General features: G+C 42.8%; 1 protein-coding gene across 1 annotated transcript in view; it reads left to right on the forward strand.

Annotated features, from left to right (window-relative positions):
* The window catches only part of psmb1 (proteasome 20S subunit beta 1), a 43,724-nt gene extending 25,126 nt beyond the window's left edge, over positions 1–18,598 (forward strand). Inside the window, exons 4-6 of the mRNA XM_059986515.1 lie at positions 12,783–12,912; positions 16,471–16,577; positions 16,842–18,598. Of these exons, the coding sequence (XP_059842498.1) occupies positions 12,783–12,912; positions 16,471–16,577; positions 16,842–17,027 (423 nt within the window). The 3' untranslated portion in view covers positions 17,028–18,598. The remainder of the gene's footprint in view (positions 1–12,782; positions 12,913–16,470; positions 16,578–16,841) is intronic.
* Positions 18,599–22,139: the final 3,541 nt, after the last annotated feature.

Below are 22,139 nucleotides of genomic sequence, written 5' to 3' on the forward strand. Positions count from 1 at the left end.
AGGGGATTTCAGGCCAGCAGCTGGTGTAGTATCATCGGCACTGGATGGTCCTGAGTTCGAATCCGGCCAGGTTCCAAACTGGGCAAGAGCAGTACCTCCACAAAAGGAAGGTCACAAAAACCCTGTGGACAACTACACTATCCATAAGGTTGCTTTGAGTTGACAATGACTCAACAGCACTCAACAACAGCAAAGGGAATTACAGAAGCATGAGCGAGGTCTAGAGACCATCAGATATAGGAGCAGAATTAGGCAATTTGGCCCATCGAGTCTGCTCTGCCATTTCATCGTGGCTGATCCAATTTTCCTCTCAGCCATAATCTCCTGCCTTCTCCCTTCTCCCTTCATGCCCTGATCAATCAAGAATTTATCAACCTCTGTCTTAAATGTACATAAAGAATTGACCCCCACAGCAGTTTAGGCAAAGAGTTCCACAGATTCACCATTCTGGCTAAAGAATTCCTCCTCATCTTCATTCTAAGCGAATGACTGTCTACTCTGAGACTGTCACCTCTGGTCTTAGACTCCCCCACCATAGGAAACATCCTCTCCACATCCACTCTATCAAGCCCTTTCACAGTTTGATAGGTTTTAATGAGTTCACCCCTCATTTTTCTGAATTCTCATCAATACAGTTCCAGGGCCATCAAATGCTCTTCATATGACAAGCCATTCAATCCTGGAATCATTTTTGTGAACTTCCTTTGAAACCTCTCAAGTTTTAGCACATCCTTAGTAAGACAAGGGACACAAAAACTGCTCCAATACTCCCAAGTGAGGCCTCACCAGTGCTTCATAAAGTCTCAACATTATTCTTGCTTTTATATTCTAGTCCTCTTGAAATGGGTACTAGCATTGCATTTGACTTCCTCACCACATACTCAACCTGCAAATTAACCTTTAGGGAATCCTGTACAAGGACTCCCAAATCCCTTTGTACCTCAGTTTTTTGTATTTTTTTTCTCCATTTAGAAAACAGCCAGCCTTTTTATTTCTTCTACTAAAGAGCATAACCATACACTTCCTGACACTGTATTCCATCTGCCACTTCTTTGCCCATTCTCCTAATCTAAGTCTTTATGTAGCCTCCCTATTTCCTCAAAACCTCCTGCCCCTCCACTTATCTTCATAACCTCTACAAACTTTGGATTCCATCATTCAAATCATTGACATATAACGCAAGAAGAATGGTCCCTGTGGATCACCTGTAGTCACCGGCAGCCAACCAGAAAAGGCTCCCTTTATTCCCACTCTTTCCTCCTGCTACTACTTCATCAATGCTAGAATCTTTCCTGTAATACATAGGCTCATAGCTTGTTAAGCAGCCTTGTGGCACCTTGTCAAAGGCCTTCTGAAAACCCAAATATACAACATCAACTAATTGACTATCTGGCTTGTTGTTTCTTCAAAGGATTCCAACAGATTTGTCAGGCAAGATTTTCCCTTGAGAAAACCATGCTGACCATGATCTATTTTGTAACGTGCCTCCAAGTATCCTGAAACATCATCCCTAATTGCCAACAACATCTTCCCAACCAATGAAGCTTATAGTTCCCTTTCTTCTGCCTGTCTCCTTTTTTTTGAAGAGTGGAGTGACATTTGCAATTTTCCTGTCTTCCAGTATCTAGTGATTCTTGAAAGATTACTAATGCCTCCACAAATACAGAACCCCGAGGTGTAGACCATCTGGTCCAAGTGACTTCTCTACCTTCAGACTTTTCAGTTTCCCAGGAACCGTCTCTCTAGTTATGGTACTTCATGGCACCTGACACCTGGAACTTCCATTATACTGCTGGTGTCTTCCACAGTGAAGACTGATTCAAAATACTTACTCAGTTTGTCTGCTATTTTGTTGTACCCCATTACTATCTCTGCAGCATTGTGTTCAGGTGGCCTGATATCCACTGTCACCTCGCTTTTGCACTTTATGTGTGTGAAGAAACTTTTGGTATCCTCTTTAATTTTATTGGCTAGCTAAGGGTTTGTGTTCCATCTTTACCACCTTTATGACTTTTTTAGTTGCCTCCTTTTCTTAAAAGTTTCTGAATCCTCTCACTTCCCATTAATCTTTGCTCTATTAAATGCCCTCTCTTTGGCTTTTATATTGGCTTTGACTTCTCTTGTTAGCTACAGTGGTGTCATCTTTCCAATAAAATACTTCATCCTCTCTGGGATATATATATCCTGAGCGTTCCGAATTGCTTTCAGAAATTCCAGCCATTGCTGCTCTGCCGTCATCCCTGCCCATGTTCTTTTCCAATCAGTTCTGGTCAGCTCCACTCTGATTTCTCTGTAATTTCCTTTACTCCACGGTAATACTGATGCATCTGACTTTAGCTTCTCCTTCTCAAACTCGGGGTGGATTAGATCATATTACGATCATATCCCCATAAGGGTTCTTTTACCCGAAGCTCTCTAATCAGTTCCGGTTCATTGCACAACACCCAATTCAGAATTGCTGATAACCTAGTGGGCTCAACCACGAGCTGCTCTAAAAAGCCATCTCGCAGGCATTTATAAATTCCCCCTTTTGGCATCTAGCTCCAACCTGATTTTCATGATCTACCTGCATATTAAAATCCCCCATGACTTTTGTAATATTGTCCTTTTGGCATGCATTTTCTATCTTTCCTAATTTGTAGGCCACACCCTTGCTACTGTTTGTTGGTTTGTGTGCAACTCCCATCAGGATCTTTTTACCCTTGCAGTTCTTTAACTCTACCCATAATTCCACACTTTCTGACCCTATGACATGTCTTTCTAATGATCTGATTTCATTTTTTATCAACAGAGTAATGCCACTCCCTCTGTCTTCCTGCTTGTCCTTTCAGTACGATGTATATCCTTGGACATTAAGCTTCCAGCTATAATCTTCCAGCCATGATTCAGTAATGCCTACAACATCATACCCGCCAGTCTGCAACTGTGCTACAAGTTCATCTTCCTTATTCCCTATACTGCGCGTATTCAAATCTAACACCTTCACACACTAGCAAGGATGATGGTAGAACAGCAATGGTTGGAGGTTTCTGGGGGCAATTCAGAAGGCCCCCATCAGGAAAGATGGATCTCAAAGAAGGAGAATTCTAAAGGGGTGGGTGAAGCAACTGTAGCTGACGAGAAGACAGGGACAGCATAAAAGCAAAAGACGGCATATAATATAGCAAAAATTAGTGGGAAGGTAGAGGATTGGGAAGCCTTTAAAACCAACAGAAGACAACCAAAGAGAAAAATGAAATATGAAAGTAAGCTAGCTAATAATGTAAAATAGCATATAAAAGTCTTTATATATAAAGAGGTAAACATGAACATTATGATGCTGGAGTAATGGGAGACAATGAAATGGAGGATGAATGTAATAAGAATTTTGCGTCAATCTTCACTGTGGAAGATGCCAGCAGTTTGCCAGAAATGTCAGTGTTGGTACAGAAGTGAACTTAGTTGCTATTAGTAGTTGCAATAGGTTTACAAAAGCAATCTCACGGGATCCACTCGGCCTTCGATCACCTGGACAATAGTAATACCATGTCAGGCTCTTATTTATTGATTGCAGCTGAGCATTCAACATAATCATATGATCCAAAACTGTGCCTCTGCACCTCCCTCTGCAACTGGATCCTTCAGTAACTCATTAAGTGTCCACAGTCTGCGGATTAGGAAAACATCTCACCGATAAAAGGGCAATGATAATACCAGTGTCCCAGAAGAGCAGGATGAGACCATAAGACAAAGGAGCAGCAGAAGTCAGCCATTTGGCCCATCGAGTCTGCTGCACCATTTCATCATGAGCTGATCCAATCTCCCCTTTAGTCCCATTCCCCGCCTTCTCACCATAACCTTTGATGCCCTGACTACTCAGATACCTATCAATCTCTTCCTTAATACACCCAATGACTTGACCTCCACTGCCGCCCATGGCAACAAATTTCATAGATTCACCACCCTCTGGCTAAAATTTTTTTTTCTCATCTCTGTTCTGAATGGGCGCCCTGCAATCCTCAAGTCATGTCCTCTCGTACTGGACTCCCTCCACCATGGGAAACAACTTGGCCACATCCACTCTGTCCATGCCTTTCAACATTCAAAATGTTTCCATGAGGTCCCCCCTCATTCTTCTAAACTCCAAGGAGTACAGTCCAAGAGTGGTCAAACATTCCTCATATGTTAACCCTCTCATTCCCGGAATCATTCTAGTAATTTTCTCTGAATCCTGTCCAATGTCAGCACATCCTTTCTTAAATAAGGAGCCCAAAACTGCACACAGTATTCCAAGTGAGGTCTTACCAGTGCCTTACAGAGACTCAACATCACATCCCTGCTCCTATACTCTATTCCTTTAGAAGTGAATGCCAGCATTGCATTTGCCTTCTTCACCACCGATTCAACCTGGAGGTTAATCTTAAGGGTATTCTGCACAAGGACTCCCAAGTCCCGTTGCATCTCAGAACTTCGAATTCTCTCCCCATTTAAATAATATTCTGCTCATTTATTTCTTCTACCAAGGTGCATGACTGTACACTTTCTGACATTGTAATTCATTTACCACTTCTTTGCCCATTCCCCCAATCTGTCCAAGTCTCTCTGCAGACTCTCTGTTTCCTCAGCACTACCGGCCCCTCCACCTATCTTTGTACCATCAGCAAACTTAGCCACAAAGCCATCTGTCTTCCCACTAATTTTTGCTTCCTTGTATGCCCTCTGCTTTGCTTTTACTTTGGCTTTGACTTCTCTTGTCAGTCACAGTTGCATTTTTTCCATTCGAAAATTTCTTCTTCTTTGGAATATATCTGTCTTGCACCTTCCTCACTCCTCACATAAACTCCAGCCACTGCTGCTCTGCTGTCCCTCCCACTAGTGTCCCTTTCCAGTCAACCTTGGCCAGTTCCTCTCTCATGCCACTGTAATTTCCTTTACTCCACTGAAATACCGACACGTTGGATTTTGGCTTCTCTTTCTCAAATTTCACAGTGAATTCAATCATGTTATGATCATTGCCTCCTAAGGGTTCCTTCACTTCCATCGCTCTAATCACCTCTGGTTCATTACACAATACCCAATCCAGTACAGCCGATCCCCTGGTGGGTTCAACAACAAGCTCTTCTAAAAAGCCATCTTGTCGACATTCTACAAGTTCTCTCTCTTGAGATCCAGTGCCGACCTGATTTTCCCAATCCACTCACATGTTAAAATCCCCCACAATTATCATAACACTGCCCTTCTGGCAAGCCTTTTCTGTTTCCTGTTGTAATTTGTAGTCCACATCACTGCAGCTGTTTGAAGGCCTGTAGATAACAGCCATCAGGGTCCTTTTACCCCTGCGATTTCTTAGCTCAACCCATGAAGATTCTGTACCTTCCAATCCTATGTCAACTCTTTCTAATGAGTTAATATCATTTCTTACCATTAAAGCCATGCCACCCCCTCTACCTACCTGACTATCCTTCCGATACACCTTGTATCCTGGGACGTTCAGCTCCCAGAGACATGCATCCTTTAGCCACGTCTCAGTGATGGCCACAATATCATACCTGCCAAACTGTAACTGTACAACAAGATCATCCACCTTATTCCTTATGCTGCGTGAATTTAAGTATAACACCCTAAGTCCAGTATTTGGTACTTTTTGCATTGATTGCACTGCAACTTTATTGCACTTCAACTGATCCCAATGGTTTCAAATTTACTCCATCACCCGCCTGTCCTTCCTGACATCCTTACTGCTCACTACCTTAGATCTGTTTCTGTTTTCCCTCTCCTCCGCTCCATCATTTTGGTTCCAACCCATGCCAAATTAGTTTAATCCCTCCCTAACAGCTCTATTAAACCTTCTCGCCAGGATATTGGTCCCCCTGGGATTCAACTGTAACCTGTCCTTTTTGTACAGATCACACCTGCCCCAAAAGAGGTCCCAATGATCCAGAAACTTGAATCCCTGCCCCCTGCTCCAATCCCTCAGCCACACATTTATCCTCCACCTCATTCCATTCCTACTCTCACTGTCACTGACACCTTCGCGGTCCTTCTTCTCAACTGCCTTCCTAACTCCTTGTATTCTCCTTTCAGGACCTCTTTACTTTTGCTATCTGTGTCATTGATACCTATATGTACCACAACCTCGGGCTTCTCACCTTCCCACTTAAGGATATCTTGGACGCGATCAGAAGCATCCTGGACCCTGGCACCAGGGAGGCAAACTACCATCCGGGTCTCCTGATAGTGTCCACAGAATCGCCTATCTGACCCCTAACTATCAAGTCCCCTATTACTACTGCCTTCCTCTTTCTTTTCCTACCCTTCTGAGCTACAGGGTTGGACTCTGTGCCAGAGGCAGGGCCACTGTTGTTTCCCCCAACAACAACTTGAGCTGCTCAACCACACCATCATTCCCACAGTCCTGATAGATAAGCTACAGAACCTGGGCCTCTGTACCTCCTTCCACAATTGATCCTGGACTTTCTAACTGGAAGACCACAATCTGTGCGGATTGGTGATCCTCCCTGATACTATGATCAACATTGGCGCATCTCTAGGATGTGTGCTTAACCAACTGCTTTACTCTCTGCATCCACGAATGTGGCACTAGGCACAGCTCAAACACCATCAATAAATTTGCCGATCCCACGAATATTGTTGGCAGAATTTAGAGAATGATGAGGGGGTGTCCATGAGCAAGATAGATCAGCTGATTGAATTGTGTCACAACAACAATCTTGCACTCAACATCACTAAGTCCAAGAAATTAATTGAAGTCAAAGGAACACACCAATTCTCATTGAGGGATCAGCAGTGGAAAGGGTGAGCAGGTTCAAGTCCCTGTCTGTCAGCATTTTTGAAGATATATCCTGGGCCCATCATATTGATGCAGTTACAAAGATAGCAACTATATTTCATTAGGGAGTTTGAGGAAAGTTGGTGTGTCACTAAAGACACTCACAAATTTATACAGATGTGCTATGGAGAGCATTCTAACTGGTTGCATTACTGTCTGGTATGGAGGGGCCACTGTACAGGATCAGAAAAAGCTACAGTATGTTGTAAACTTAGCTTCATCATAGGCACAGGGAGTGATGCCTCAAAAGGTAGCATCCATCGTTAAGAATCCCCATCCTTTCAGAAACAAATTCCTTCCCTTGACCATCAGATTTATGAATGGACAGAGAATAGAAGATGTTGGAGTGGATTGTTAAGCATGTGGTTTTGGTGTGCTTAGAGGCACATGATTAAATAGGCCATAGTAAGCATGGTTTCCTTAAGGGAAAATCTTGCCTGACACATCTGTTGGAATTCTTTGAAGAACTGTAGACAAAGGAGAATTGGTGGATGCTGTGTACTTGGATTTTCATAAGGCCTTTGACAAAGTGCTACACATGAGACTGTTAAACAAGATGAAAGCTCATGGTATTACATGAAATATACTAATATGGATAGAACATTGGCTGAATGGCAGGAGGCAAGGAGTGGGAATAAAGGGATCCTTTTTAGATTGGCTACCAACAACTATAGTGATGTTCTACAGAGGTCTGTGATGGGACCACTTTTTACATTGTATGTCAATAACTTGGATGATGGAATTGATGGCTTTGTAGCCAAGTTTGTGGACAATATGAAGATAGGTAGAGGGGCAGGTATTGTTGAGGAAGTAGAGAGGCTGCAGAGGACTTGGACTGATTAGCAGAATGAGCAAAAAGGTGGCAGGTGGAATAGTGTCAGGACGTGTATGGTCATGCACTTTTATAAAACAAATAAAAGCATTGGCTATTTTCTAAACTGAGAAAATTTAAATATCTGAGGTGCAGAGAGATTTGTGAGTCCTCATGCTAAAGGTTAATTTACCGTAGTTGAATTGCTGGTGTGGAAGGCAAATGCGATGTTAGCATTCATTTCAAAAGGACTAACATGAGAGGGCTGTTTTAAGGTGCTTGGAAGTAGGTACAGAGGAGATGTCAAGGGTAGGCAGTTTTTACGTAGAGGGTGGTGAGTGTGTGGAATGGACTGCTGGTGCTGGTGGTGGAGGCGGATAGAATAGGGTCTTTTAAGAGACTCCTGGGTAGGTACATGGAGCTAGAAGAATAGAAGGCTATGGGTAACTCTTGGTAATTTCTGAAGTAAGTACATGTTCAGCACAGCATTGTGGGCTGAAGGGCCTGTATTGTGCTGTAGGTTTTCTGTGTTTCTATGACTAGAATATAAAAGCAAGGATGAAATGCTGAGGTTGTATAATGCACTGGTGAGGCCTTGCTTGGAGTATTGTAAGCAGTTTTGGGCCCCTTGGCCAAGATGGGATGCGCTGGCATGGGAGAGAGTTCAGAGGAGGTTCACAAGAATAATTCCTGGAATGAAAGTTATCATACAAGCAGCGATTGAAGGCTCTTGGCTGGCACTTGCTGGAAGTTAAACAAATGAGGTATAGTCTCATTTGAACATACTGATTGTTGAAAGGCCTCGATGGTGTATGTGAAGAGGATGTTTCTTTTAGTGGGGGAGTCTAGAAGCAGAGGGCATGACCTCAAAATAGACTGGCATCCATTTAGAATAGAGATGAGGGATTTATTTAGCCAGAGAGTAGTGAATCTGTGGAGTTTGTGGCACAGCAGCACGTGTGGCTGCGGAGGCCAGATCATTGGGTGTATTTAAGGTGGAAATTGATAGGTTCCCAATTAGTCAGAACGTGAAAGGATATGGGGAGAAGTCAGGTGAGTGGAGTTGAGATTGAATTTTATCAGGCATGATGAAATGGTGGAGCAGACTGAGTGGGCCGAGTGGACCGTATATCCATATGTCTTGTGGTCTTAAGCAATGTACTGCTGCAAAACAACAAATTTCCCGAAATACGCCGATGATGCGATACTGATTCTGTTACTAAGGAGAATGTGCTTGGGAAGCTAAAAGGTCTGAAGATAGATAAATCACCTGAGCCAGATGGTCTACACCCCAGGGTTCTGAAAGGGGTAGCTGAAGAGATTGTGGAGCATTAGTAATGATCTTTCAAGAATACTAGGTTCTGCAATGGTTCCAGGGGACTAGAAAGATGCAAGCATTACTCTGCTGTTTAAGAACAGGAGGAGGCAGGGAAAGAAAGCAAATTATAAGTCAGTTTGGTTTCAGTGGTTGGTGAGATGTTAGAGTCTATTATTAAGGAAGAGGCTTCTGGGTACTTGAAGGGATAACCCAAAGTCAGCATAAGGGGAAATCTTGCCTGACAAATCTGCTGGAATTCTTTGAGGAAGTACCAGGCAGACAGACAGACAGTGGATGTTGTTCACCTAGATTTTCAGAAGGCTTTTGACAAGGTGACATGAGGCTGCATAGCAGCTCATGGTATTACAGGAAAATAGCATGCTTGGATGGGAGATTGGCTGACTTGGCAGGAGCAAAGAGTGGGAATAAAGGATGCCTTTTCTGGTTGGCTGCCAGTGATCCGTGGTGTTCCACAAGGGTTAGTGTTGGGACCTCTTCTTTTCACATGTCACAGATTTGGATGACAGAATTAATGGCTTTGTGGCTAAGTTTGCAGATAATATGAAGATAGGTGGAGGGCAAGTAGTGTTGAGGAAGCAAGGAGTCTGAAGAAGGGCTTAGATTAGGAGAACAGGCAAAGAAATATAGTGTAGGGGAATATATGGTCATGCACTTTGGTGGAAGAAATAAAAGCATACATTGTTTCCTAAACGGGGAGAAAATTCAAAAATCAGAAGTGCAAAATGACTTGAGCATCCTTGTGCAGGGTTCCCTAAAGGTTAATTTGCAGGTTACCAAAGTTCAAAGCAAATGTATCACAGTACATATGTCACCATATACAACCCTGAGATTCAGTTTCTGGCAGGCTAACTCAATCCATAATGGAATAATAACCATAACAGAATCAATGAAAGACCATACCAACCTGGGCATTCAACTAATACATAAAAGACAACAAACTGTGCAAATACAAAAAAGGAAATTGTAATAGATAAGTAATGCATATCTAGAACATGCAATGAAGAGTCCTTGAAAGTGAGTCCATTGTCTATGGGAACATTTCAATGATGGGACAGTTGAAATTAAGTGGTTGTTCCCTTTGGTTTAATAGCCTTAATGATTGAGGGGGTCATAACTGTTCCTGAACCTGGTGGTGGGAGTCCTGAGGCTCCCGTACCACCTTCCTGATGGCAGCAGTGAGAAGTGAACATGTCTTGGGTGGTAGGGGGCTCTGACGATGGATGCTGGTTCTCTGTGACAATGTTTCATGTAGATGTGTTCAATGGTGAGGTGGTTTTATCTGTGATGTACTGGTCCGTATCCACTACTTTTTGTAGGAGTTTCCATACCAGGCTGTGATGCAGCCAGTCAATGTTGAGTCAGTAGCAAGGAAGGCAAATGTTGATGCTTTATAGGGCATTGGTCAGACTGCACTTGGAGTATTGTGAGCAGTTTTGGGCTCCTTATCTGAGAAAAGATGTAGAAGTGCTGACATAGGAGAGGGTCAGAAGAGGTTCACAAGAATGATTCTGAGAATAAAAGTGTTAATGTATGAGGAGCATTTGATGCTTCTGGGCCTGTATTCATTGGAGTTTAGAAATAGTGTGGGAGTCTCAGTAACCTATTGAATTAGAATTTTTTTATTTCTTACATCCATCTCACAACACAAGGGAGTAAAAATCTTTGTGTTGCGTGGCTGTTGCTATGTACAAGCATAAGGAAGGGAACTGTGGGAGGATATTGCCCAATCACTAAGATTGTATACAGAATTATTTTGCGTGCATGTATGTACAGTCAGATACACAATCAGATGAATGTGTATTGATAAATCTGATGACCTGGTGAAAGAAGCTGTCCCAGAGCCTGTTAGTCCTGGCCTTAATGCTGCAGAACAATTTGCAAGATGGAAGCAGCTGAAACAGTTTGTGGTTGAGGTTGTTGGAGTCCCTGATGATCCTCGGTCCCTTCTTACACAGCTGCTGTAAATGTCCTGAATAGAGGAAAGTTGACATCCACACTCTACAGTGCTCTGCGATTGAGGGTAGTAAAGTACCCATACCTGGTGGTGACACAGCCAGTGAGGATGCCCTGCAGAAAGTCCTGGAATATTTTGGGACTCATGCCAAACTTCTTAAGCCATCTGAAGTGAAAGAGACGTTGTTATGCTTTTTTCATCCCACAGCCGGTATGTACGGTCCAGGTGAGATCCTCGGTGATGTGTACACCAAGGAACTTGAAGCTACTCACCCTCTCAACTACAGTCCCATTAATGTCAATAGGGACTAACCTGTCTCTTTTCTTCCTGTAATCCACGATCAACAATTTAGGCCTTTCAGCATTCGAAAGGCTTCAATGAGATTCCCCCCCTCATCTTCCTCAATTCCAGCAATTCAAATGCTGCTCGTATGATAACCCTTTCATTCCTGGAATCATCCTTGTGAACCTCTGGACCCACTCCAATGCTAGCACATCTTTTAGATGAGGGACCCAAAGCTGTTCACAATACTCAAGGTGAGGCCAGTGCCTTAGAAAGCCTCGGCTCTTCAACCCTGCTCTTGTATTCTAGACCTCTTGAAGTGAATGCTAACATTGCATTTGCCTCCCTCACCACCAGCTCTACCTGCAAGTTAACTTTTTGAGTGTTCTGCACAAGGACTCCCAAGTTCCTTTGCATCTCAGATTTTTGGATTTTCTCCCTGTTTAAAAAATAGCTTCTGCATTTGTTTCAACTACCAAATTGACTATGCATTTTCCAACATTATATTTAATTTGCCCATTCTCCTAATCTCTGTAAGTCCTTCTGTTTATTCAACACTACCTGCCCCTCCACCAATCTTCATATCACCTGCAAACTTGGCAACAAAACCATCTATTCCATTATCTAAATCATTGATGTACAGCATAAAAAGAGCATTGTCCCTTCAGAAGCACCACTATTCTCTGGCAGCTAACCAGAAGAGGATTCCTTTATCATCCCACTTGTTGCCTCCTACCAATCAGCCAAGGCTCTAACCATAATTTTCCTGTAATACCATTGATTCTTAACTTGGTAAGCAGCCTCCTGAGAAGATATCTTGCCTTCTGAAAGTCCAGGTATACAACATCCACTGCATCCCCTTTATCTATCCTACTTGTAATCTCCTCAAAGGTTTCCACAGGTTAGTCGGGAAGGATTTTCCCTTAAGGAAATAATGCTGACTTCATCCTATTTTGTCCTGTGTCACCCATTGCCTCATCCTTAGCGATTAGGGTTAGGGTTAATGCAACTCCAACATCATCCCAACCACAAGCTAAATGGTCTATAATTTCCATTCTGCTACCTTCCTCAAAGAATGGAGTGAAATTTGCAATTTTCTAATCCTCTGGCACCAGGCCAGAGTCCAGTGGCTCTGAGCCCAGAGTTATGGGGAGAAAGGGGCTAACAGGGATGATAAATCAACCATGATGGAATAGTGGAGCGGTCTCAATGGCTTGAATGACCTAATTCTGCTCCTTTGTCTTGAGATCTTATTTTAGCCACTCACTTATAGTGTCAAATATTCTTTTATTGGCTATAGAATATTCATTTGCACAGTAAATCTGCTTTATTCTGTTAATTTACTATATTTTAGTCCAGGTCTCTGAAATGTATACTCAATGCAGAAGAGTTCTTCAAACACCTTGTCCTACTGGCCACTTGGGTTATCAATTTAGTAGTACTGTGAGATGGTCACTCTTTGAAACTGGTTTATTTGTTGTGATTGGAAATTTATTCCATAAAATTCTGCTTTGAACAAGAGACTGTTGTGTTTTAGTTACTGTTTTCTGTGTTCTTGATGTTCCAGATGTACAAACATTCGAATAATAAGACTATGACGAGTGGAGCAATAGCAGCAATGCTTTCCACCATTCTGTACTCTCGACGGTTTTTCCCCTACTATGTTTACAATATCATTGGAGGCCTTGATGAAGAAGGTAATCTTCTAACAGTGACTGTATTATACCCTCTATTTACTTTCTAGTCATCCATGCATTTCATGTGGTACCATGGTGCCTGATCTATAACACAGTCTGTATTTTGGCTATGCCTTCAGTTTCTTGAGTCCCTAGCTACATATTCTCTTCCTTGTTTAAGACATTTCTAAAAATTTTGTAACCAAGTATTTGATCACCTACAATCATATTTCCTTGGTAAGTAAAAATATAGCCAACTGCATACTCTTAAAAGTAAAATGAGCAACTAGTGGAAGCACTGAACGGGTCTGTCAGCATCAGTGGAAAGAGAAACTTAATATTTCAGCTCTGCTTTTCATGTGAACTAGGGAGGAGAGAATACAAGTTAGTTTTTGGTAGCAGAGAATATGGAGGAGGAAAGGGTAAAGCTGCCAAGTGCAGCTCAATCTATATCATTGGCTTTGATATAACAGTGGTTGCTCTCATTTGCAACAATGGTCATTCAACAGACAGAGGAGGTAGAGGCTTGTCAAATGGTGAGAGACCTAATGTGGTCAAGACAAAAGGAATGATCCTGCATTTCAGCAAGGTCTTTGATGTGCACACAATAGACAATCTAACCTGGACCCACAACACCAACACACTGGTCAGGAAATCCAGCAGTGTCTACACGTTGAGGAGATTGAGGAGTTCTAAGGTTCCCCATTCCCATTCCTACAGGGGCACCATCGAGAGCATCCTGTTTGGTTGCACCATTATATATAGAGTCAGGTGACAATAAACTTGAACAAATGGAATGTGTCTGATAAGGTGAGACTAGATGACATAATGTGGCAGTTGAGTGGTTAAGCTCAGTTTAACCTGTTATCTGTCATGAATGTCTAATGGTGAGGCTGTGGGACATTCTGAGTAGGTTAGATTACTGCGAGAGTAAAGGACAGAGGAGAAACAATAAGATGGACACTTGCAGAAATGGCCTATTCTGATAGACAGAAAGATAAAGTGACCTAAAGGTGGAGAATTTAGTGTTGAGTCCAATGGGCTCCCATTGATATCCAAGCTGGGATAGAGGATTCCTCAGGCTTGCATTGGGTCTCATTGTAATGGTACAGGAGGCTACAGGCAGAGATGAAAGTGGGTCAGTGTCCTACCATTACCTTTTCAAGGGAAACCAATGTTTGACATTAAATGTTGACTTTCCCACCAAAGTCCAGATTTCTTAAGTGAATATGACTGCAGATGATGTATCTGTTTGTGTTAAATCCTGGAACACTTGGTTTTAGTTTATGTATGTAGGATAAAACTACTGAAATTGCTGGCATTTTGGCAATATTGAAGGTCTAAGGACAAGATTGGAAGTAGGAGAACAAGCCACAACGTGCTGGAATTGCAGTGTCTGAAATGTGAAAAGATGGTGGACTGTTCCTTCATGGACTGAGTCATGGAGACAGGCACTTTGGCCCAACTGGTCCATGCTTGCCAAAATGCCCATCTGAGCCAGTCCCATTTGCCCTTAGTATTTGAATAATGTACAGATGCAAGAAAGTTTGAACCCTTTGCAGTTACCTGGTTTTCTGCATTAATTACTCCTAAAATAAGGTCTGAGCTTCATCTGTGCCACAATAATAGACAAACTCAGTATGCCTACACACAAACAATTGTACTACTTCTCATCAATACTGAGTATACCATTTAAACAAACAGTCTAGATCCAAAAAAAGCATATGAACCTCTGGGGTAATGCCGTGTATAAAAGCTATTTGGAGTCAGATGATCTAATCAATGAGATTGGAGTTATGGGTTGTAGAGGTGTCCTGCCCTAAAAGAAAAGACACACAAAGTCGTTACTGACAGACCCTGCTCTTCTCAAGAAAGATCTGTTTATGTGCGCCATTCCTAGATCAAAACAACTTTCAGAGGACCATAGAAATATTGTAGAGATGTATGAAGCTGGAACAGGCTGCAAAAGCATTTGTAAAGACCTTTGTGTTCATCAGTCCATAGTAAAGAGAAATTGTCTACAAATGGAGGAAACTCAGTACTGTTGCTACTCTCCCTAGGAGTGGGCATCCTGCACCAAGAGCACAATGTGCAATGTTGAAGGAGGTGAAAAAGACCTGGAGAAATCTCTAGAACTTGCTGAAGTCTCTGTTCATGTGTCCACAAATGAAAAACACTGAACGAGAGTGGTGTTCATGGAGGGACACCACGTGGGAAACCGCACAACACTTCTGGGACAATGTTCTGTGGATGAGTGAGACAAAAGTTGAATTTTTTTAGCAGAAATGCATACTGCTGTCTAAAACTTCATCCCAACTGTGAAGCATGGTGGAAGGTGCCTCATGGTTTTGGACTGCTGTGCTGCTTCACAGCCCTGACAGCTTGCAACCGTAGAGGGAACAGTGAACTCAAAATTATGTCGAGAGATTTTACCAGAGAATGTCAGGGTAGTGGTCCATCACCTGAAGCTTAATAGAAGTTGAATGATGCAACAAGACAATGATCCGAAACGAGAGTAAGTCAACAATAGAATGGTTTAAAAATAAAAAAATTTGTTTTGGAATGGCCATGTCAAAGTCCAGACCTTACAATTTGAGATGTTGTGGTGTGACCTGAAGAGGGCCATTCATGCAAGGTATCCCAGAAATATTGATGGACTGAAGCAATTGTGTGTGGAGGAACAGTGGAAACTTCGTTGTACAAATCTGATCCGCAGCTTCAGGAAGTTCTTGGTGGAGGTTATTGCTGCTAAAGGAGGTTCTGTTGTTCCTTGTGCCTTATGGCGCATCAGGCTGCACTCTTTGCCGTATCCTTAGCATTTGTCTTTATTTTTTACAAGGCTTGAGTTATTAGCTCGATGCTCAACCCAGCATAGGTGGAAAGCATACAAGGAGGTGGCTGGATGCGAACCCAGGACCATTTACCCCAAAGTCTGGTGCTGATGCCACTACTTCACTGGCTGGCTAAAGGACATTCTACCAGTTATTAATTGCAAGGGCTCACATACTTTTTCCAGCCTGGACTGTGAATGATTAAACAGTGTGTTCAATAAAGACATGAAGAGTACAATGGTTTGTGTGTTATTAGTTTAGGCAGATTGTGTTCATCTATTATCGTGGTTTGATTTTAATCTCAGTCACATTTTATGAGTAATGAAGAAAATCAGGTAATTGAATATGGTTCACAGACGGTACTGAGTCTTTGAATATCCTATCCATGTAACTGTCTAAATGTCCTCAGATTCAGATAATATTGTACTGTTGGTTTTGTTTGTGTGCATTAAGCTGAGGACTTGTTTGTCCCCTCAAGCATTCAGCCTGTATAAGATTAATTGGATAAACATTTCATTGGCGGGCTTGGAAAATTTGGTGTGCACTACAGTAGTGAGTACATCTTTTGAGTGTTTTGGAATACTTTGAGGGCCCAGTTGATCCCATGATTGCATCAGAATGTGTTAGGAAGCCTGGTGTTACATAACAATTTGACCAAATATAAAATGATTTGTCAGTGCTGTAGGAAAGTAAATAAAGAAATTGATTTATGTAGATGTTTATCATATTTTGCATTATTTAAATGTAGGGAAAGGTGCAGTGTACAGCTTTGATCCTGTGGGATCCTATCAGCGAGATGCTTACAAAGCTGGAGGGTCAGCCAGTGCCATGCTGCAACCGCTTCTGGATAACCAGGTAATACCTTTTTAACCCCAATTAGCTGTCACCAACAACTTTCACCAAGAATAGAATGAGAGTATGTCTGGGGTGTTTGAGCCAGGTCCTGCTATCGGGTGTGAAGTCATGGTTATCAGAATTGTAATTTAGCAATCTATACTGAAAGGACTTTCCCAAATAAGTATTGTTTTTCTTTTGAATTGTAGCTACTGGTGAATTTAATATTAATGGTGAAACCTGATGAGGTAGGCACTAACTAACTTTCTTCATTTTCTTTTCCAGATTGGGTTTAAGAATATGGAAGGTGTAGAACATCTGCCCCTCACATTGGAAAAAGCAACACAGCTTGTTAAAGATGTTTTCATCTCTGCAGCTGAGAGAGATGTTTATACTGGTGACTGTCTAAAGATTTGTTTTATTACAAAAGATGGAATCAGAGAAGAGTCGCTACCTCTTCGGAAAGATTAACACCAAAAGCCCTTACTGTTCAGAATGCTATTACTGCTGGTTTTAGTCAATTTTGTTCCATGCGATTAATGCTTGAGTAAACTGGCACCAGCTTTCCTTTTGTATGTATTGATTACGATGATAGGATATGTATTACATAAAATGTAACCCTGTAAATTTTTAATGCAGGTTTTCTGATCTTTCTCAGAAACAAATCTCAAAGGCTGGTAATTATGAAAACATTTAAGCCATAGATGGGTTTGAATTTTCCTGCAGAACTTTACCTTTTTTTTTTGCCTGTATTTTTCCAAGTTCCTGATCTCTGTTATTGAAGAAATTATGAAATCGTCCTTGTGAGATCATTGTTGGACTCAAAAGAATTAAATGGGGTGTACAGAAACTGACTGGTGGGAAATTCATTGCCACAGAATGGTTGGGGCAAATAATCTGGTTTCTGGTAAGTTACTTAATTAAGAGCATTGATCCCTTCCTAAACTAGTTGTAAGTAAGATACTGCTGGTGGCGAGTCAAACTGCCTGTGTCTCACTATGATTGATGATTGAGTCCGATATTGTCCATGATGTTAGGTTACCTTAACAAAATACAGCAGTTATGTGGGTATTGCCTACTAAAAGAGTGCTGATAGTGATATCTGCTCCTGCTAGTTTCCTTTCCCCATTTCCTTTCAAAGGACAATACCTTTGTGTTTTCTTTTGCAAGATTTGGGGTCCTGTCTAAAAACTGCATAGCATAAAAATCATATGAAGTTTCTAGAATCTGAAATGATTTTTTGTATTAATGTCAAACTTGGACATGGAATTATTATACTTTGAAGAAAAGGTTGCACTCTTTGGAGAATCGTCGTTTAGGTGGGTGAAAACTGTCATGATGATTTGTGGGCAGTGAGCCACCCATTACAGACCACCTGATTGAGGGTGTTCCCAAGGTACTGTGGGTAGAGGTTGCTGTGGTGACACATTGTAATGTGTCACCATAGTTGCTAAGTAAGTCAAATTCATACAGGCTCGTTGGGATACCTTGTCTATGCCAACCATTGAATATATGTCATTTATCAACACTTGGTCTGCAGACTTCAGTCAAGTGCTCACCCTCATCATTAAAAGTATGAGAGCTTGAACCCTCCACCCAATTAGGACACTGAATTACAGATTGGAACCATCCTCTGGATGGAAGTTCTTGGGTACCCTTGTGTTTTCATGTCCTTATGCTGTATATCTTGCTACAAACAAGTTTTGGTGGTGCTTTCAGAGTAGCCCAAAGAAACTTGCAGAAGATGCCCATTGCAACTACTCTGCTGGTGAGGGTTTGATTGTTCAGAGCTTTTAGACCATTCCTCAATGCAAAACTGTTTCAGTTCATCAATATTTGTGAGATACCTTACATGAATAGTCCTCTTCTGGTCATGCCAGAACATCTCATTTGGGTTAAGGTTTGGACTCCGACTTGGTCGTTCCAAAAAATGAACTCTTTTTAAACCATTCTGTTGTTGATTTACTCTTGTGTTTTGGATTTTTAGTCTTATTGCATCATCCAAATTCTATTAAACTTCAGGTGACAGACCACTACCCTGACATTTTCTTGCAAAGTGTCTCGATACAATTTTGAATTCATTGTTCCTTCATTGCCAGTTGCCAGGCAGCAAAGCAGTCCCAAACCATTAGGCTGCTTCCACCATGCTTCACAGTTGGGATGAGGTGTTGGAGTGGGGTGCCCTTTTTCCTTCCAAGCATAGTGGTATGCATTTATGTCAAAGAGTTTAACTTCTGTCTCGCCTGTCCACAGAACATTGTCCCAGAAGTGTTGTGGAACATCAAGTTGGTCTTCTGCAAATTTGTTTAGTGTTTTTCTTATAGTGGACATATGAACAGAGACTTTAGCAAGTCCTAGAGATTTCAGCAGGTCTTTTGCTATTAACCTTGTGTTCGTTCACACCTTCAGCATTGCACGTTCTGCTCTTGGTGTGATCTTTGCAGGATGCCCACTCCTAGGGAGAGTAGCAAGAGTACCGAGTTCCCTCCATTTATAGACAATTTCTCTTACTGTGGACTGATGAACACACAGGTCTTTAGAAATGATTTTGCAGCCTTTTCCAGCTTCATACATCTACAGTACTTCTGTGGACCTCTGAAGTTGTTTTGATCGATGCATGGTACACATGAACAGATCTTTCTTGAGAAGAACAGGCTCTCAGTAACCTGACTTTGTCTTTTTTATAGGGCAGAGCACCTCTACAACCCACACCTGCAATCAGAATTTGTATGTAGATTATTTTGACTTGGATGAAGATCAGAGCATATTTTAGGAGTAATTAATGCAGAAAACTAAGTAATTGCTAAGGGTTCACAAACATTTTCTTGCAAAAGGCTGTGCTTAAACAAAGATTTAGGATACCAGAATTTTCTAGGGATACATAAAGTGTAAAAGAGAGGTGATAGGGGATATCAGATTGCTGGAGAACAATGCTGGAGAGGTAGTAATGGGGGACAATGAAATGGCGGAAAAACGGAATAAGTATTTTGCACCAGTCTTCACAGTGGAAGAATCTAGCTGTGTGGTGGGTATTCCAGATGTAACCCCCTGGGTTACCTCAGGCTCGCTCAGCTCGTTCTCGTCTAGGGGGAGCAGCCTTCGGCCCCGCCAAACTGGGTAATCAGCTGGTGTGGATGCTGTGTGATGTCCCCGCCTCGCCCAAAAAAACAGACAGTACACATAAGCGATTAAATGAGTACAATTTATAAAGGTTACTATAACTAAGTGATTAATAACGATACAGTATATATGAAGAGAAAAAATAAAGAAAAGGCGCAAAACTTATCAAAGTCCAAACCACTTCGTGCACAACCGTTGGAGCTCAATTACTGAAGTCTTCTGGCCACCATTCGATCCCCTCCGAACTCCTCGGAGTGCCTCCTGGCCTCGGACCCCCCGCTTGGGGTCCGATCCTTGCCCAGCTTACAGCATTGCATCCTCTCTCTCGACCCCCTCGCGCAGATCTACCCAAAAGCCCGTCAACAAAAGCTTACAGACTCAGAAGAAAGAACTTTAATCCCCATTTGGTTTACAAAGGAATACAATTCTCCCAGCACTCTCTCGCAACAAAGAAGCATTCCTGCTAGTTAACAAAACAAAAGAAGCCCTTTTGATTACATACACAGGTTGGTGACTTTGTTGGAACTGTCAGGCGCAATTACCTCGAAGTGACCGCTGCCAGTTCTGGGAACATGTGGAAAAAAGCGTGTGGTTTGACTGGAAGTCAAATGCTGCAGCTGGGGGGCTGATCATATCCGTGGCAGGAGATTGGTGGAAAGTTTTTAGGGTATCCCGTTTGCCAGGGGGGCAGATAAAATGCTTGTGGTGCCAAGGGGATCCGTTGTTCCGTTGATTTGAGAGGTGTCGGGAAACTTAGAGGAGGCCCAGTGGGGGAACGGCTTGGGGTCTCTGGGGGAGCACGTTCCCAGCAATGTACCAAGGAACTCCCGAAAGGAGCAGACCCTATTCCTGAAGGCTTAGAGGGACCAAGCGCACAGGTGTTGTTACGGATGGATGGAAGTCAAGTTAAAGCCATCCTTGGCATCAGGGCGTCAGTTAAGTTGCTGTACAGTTTGTTTTGTATCCGTTATTGGAAGCATTTACCCTTGACGACATTGAGGGTACTGGAGATTTGGGGTACCAGTGCCGGTCATTATCCAGATGATGGTTGTCGGTCAGTGAAAATGGAGTTCTTAGAGGCAAATGTGGAGGTGACTGAGGTTCATGAATCGTTAATGCTGATATGTCCGGACACTGTTGAGACGGGCAGTGTTTCTGTTCTAGAGAGAACCAATATCCTGCTGGTGCGCTTGGGGGCCTGCCCGGAGGAGGCGGGTGAGCGCTGTTTGGAGGCATTGTGGATGCACCCAGAGTTTTGAACTGCTTGCGCAGACGTGTATAGCAACATTGGGCTGATACCGAATTCAAACAAGAGCCAGTGGTGGTACGGCCTGGGGGAAGTATCTGAGGGTGAGACCCTCTTAGTGGACGCTGCGAAATACCACGAGGGAGGGGAGTTGACTGCTGAAGACACCTCGGAGAGAGAGAGGTTGTGGCGACTGGCCCCTGAAGCCGTGGAAGACGTAGGCAGCGTGTGTGTGGATTATATTGCGCTGAAAAGGCGCACTGTCAGTGACCAGAATATGGCCCTGAGGGCCGAAGAGGCAATGGCCTATCTGAGTGGTGCAATATGGCTTAAGGTGCTGGATCTGAGGAGTGGATGTTGCCAGATCCCGATGAGTGGGGCCGACAAGGAGAAGACGACCTATCTGGAGCCCTTGCAACCTTCCTACGGGGCACGTGGAAGACCATAGGGGATGTGGAGGCGTTTGGAGTTTTGGTGTATGTAGATGATCTCTTGGTATTTGGATTTGCCTCAGGAGAATATGAAGTGAGGTCGTTGCAGGAGCAGCTGAGAACTACAGAGTTAAAGTGTTTTCTGGACACGTGCCAGGGCTGGCGAAGGTCGCAGCTCGTGAGTGACTGTCTCTACAGAATCAAGTTTGAAATGAAGACGGAGAGACTGGAGAAAGTGACCTGGAACCATTCAGAAGACTTACAAGTTGGAGAGAATGAAGAAAGTTGTCTGACTGAGGGCAATAGCAAACTGAGAACCTGGAGAGGGGAGTTTGCAGAGGTGAAGGAATTACAGACAAATCTCAGAAGAGAGAAGCGGAAGCTTGAAGGGAACCTGAAGATGACCATCGACAGTTCAAATGAAGTGAAAAACCTGAAAGTTGATCTGGAAGAAGTCATGAGGAAGAAAAAGCTGGAGAGAAGTGCAGTGAATACTGAACAGGAGGCTGAAGAGACTGCGGGAGCAGTGCAGGCCACGTGTTTCCGTTTGGAGAAGATCAAACAGCAGCTACCAATTGCAGAAATGAGGAAGAATACAGATTCGATTGATAATGTGCTGGATGTGTGGTACATGCTGCCTTTTGCTGACTTTCCCTCGATTGAGGAAGAGACCGTTGGCCCTTCTCCCATTGAGTCAGGTGTAGCGGGGAGGGTTAGCTGTGTGTAGTGTGGGGCATGAGTGAGAGGTTGAGAGAGGAGTTGGTAGAGGGCCCAAGGTATCCCCAG

Source organism: Hypanus sabinus, chromosome 12 (assembly GCF_030144855.1).
Source record: "Hypanus sabinus isolate sHypSab1 chromosome 12, sHypSab1.hap1, whole genome shotgun sequence".
Lineage (NCBI taxonomy): Eukaryota > Metazoa > Chordata > Chondrichthyes > Myliobatiformes > Dasyatidae > Hypanus > Hypanus sabinus.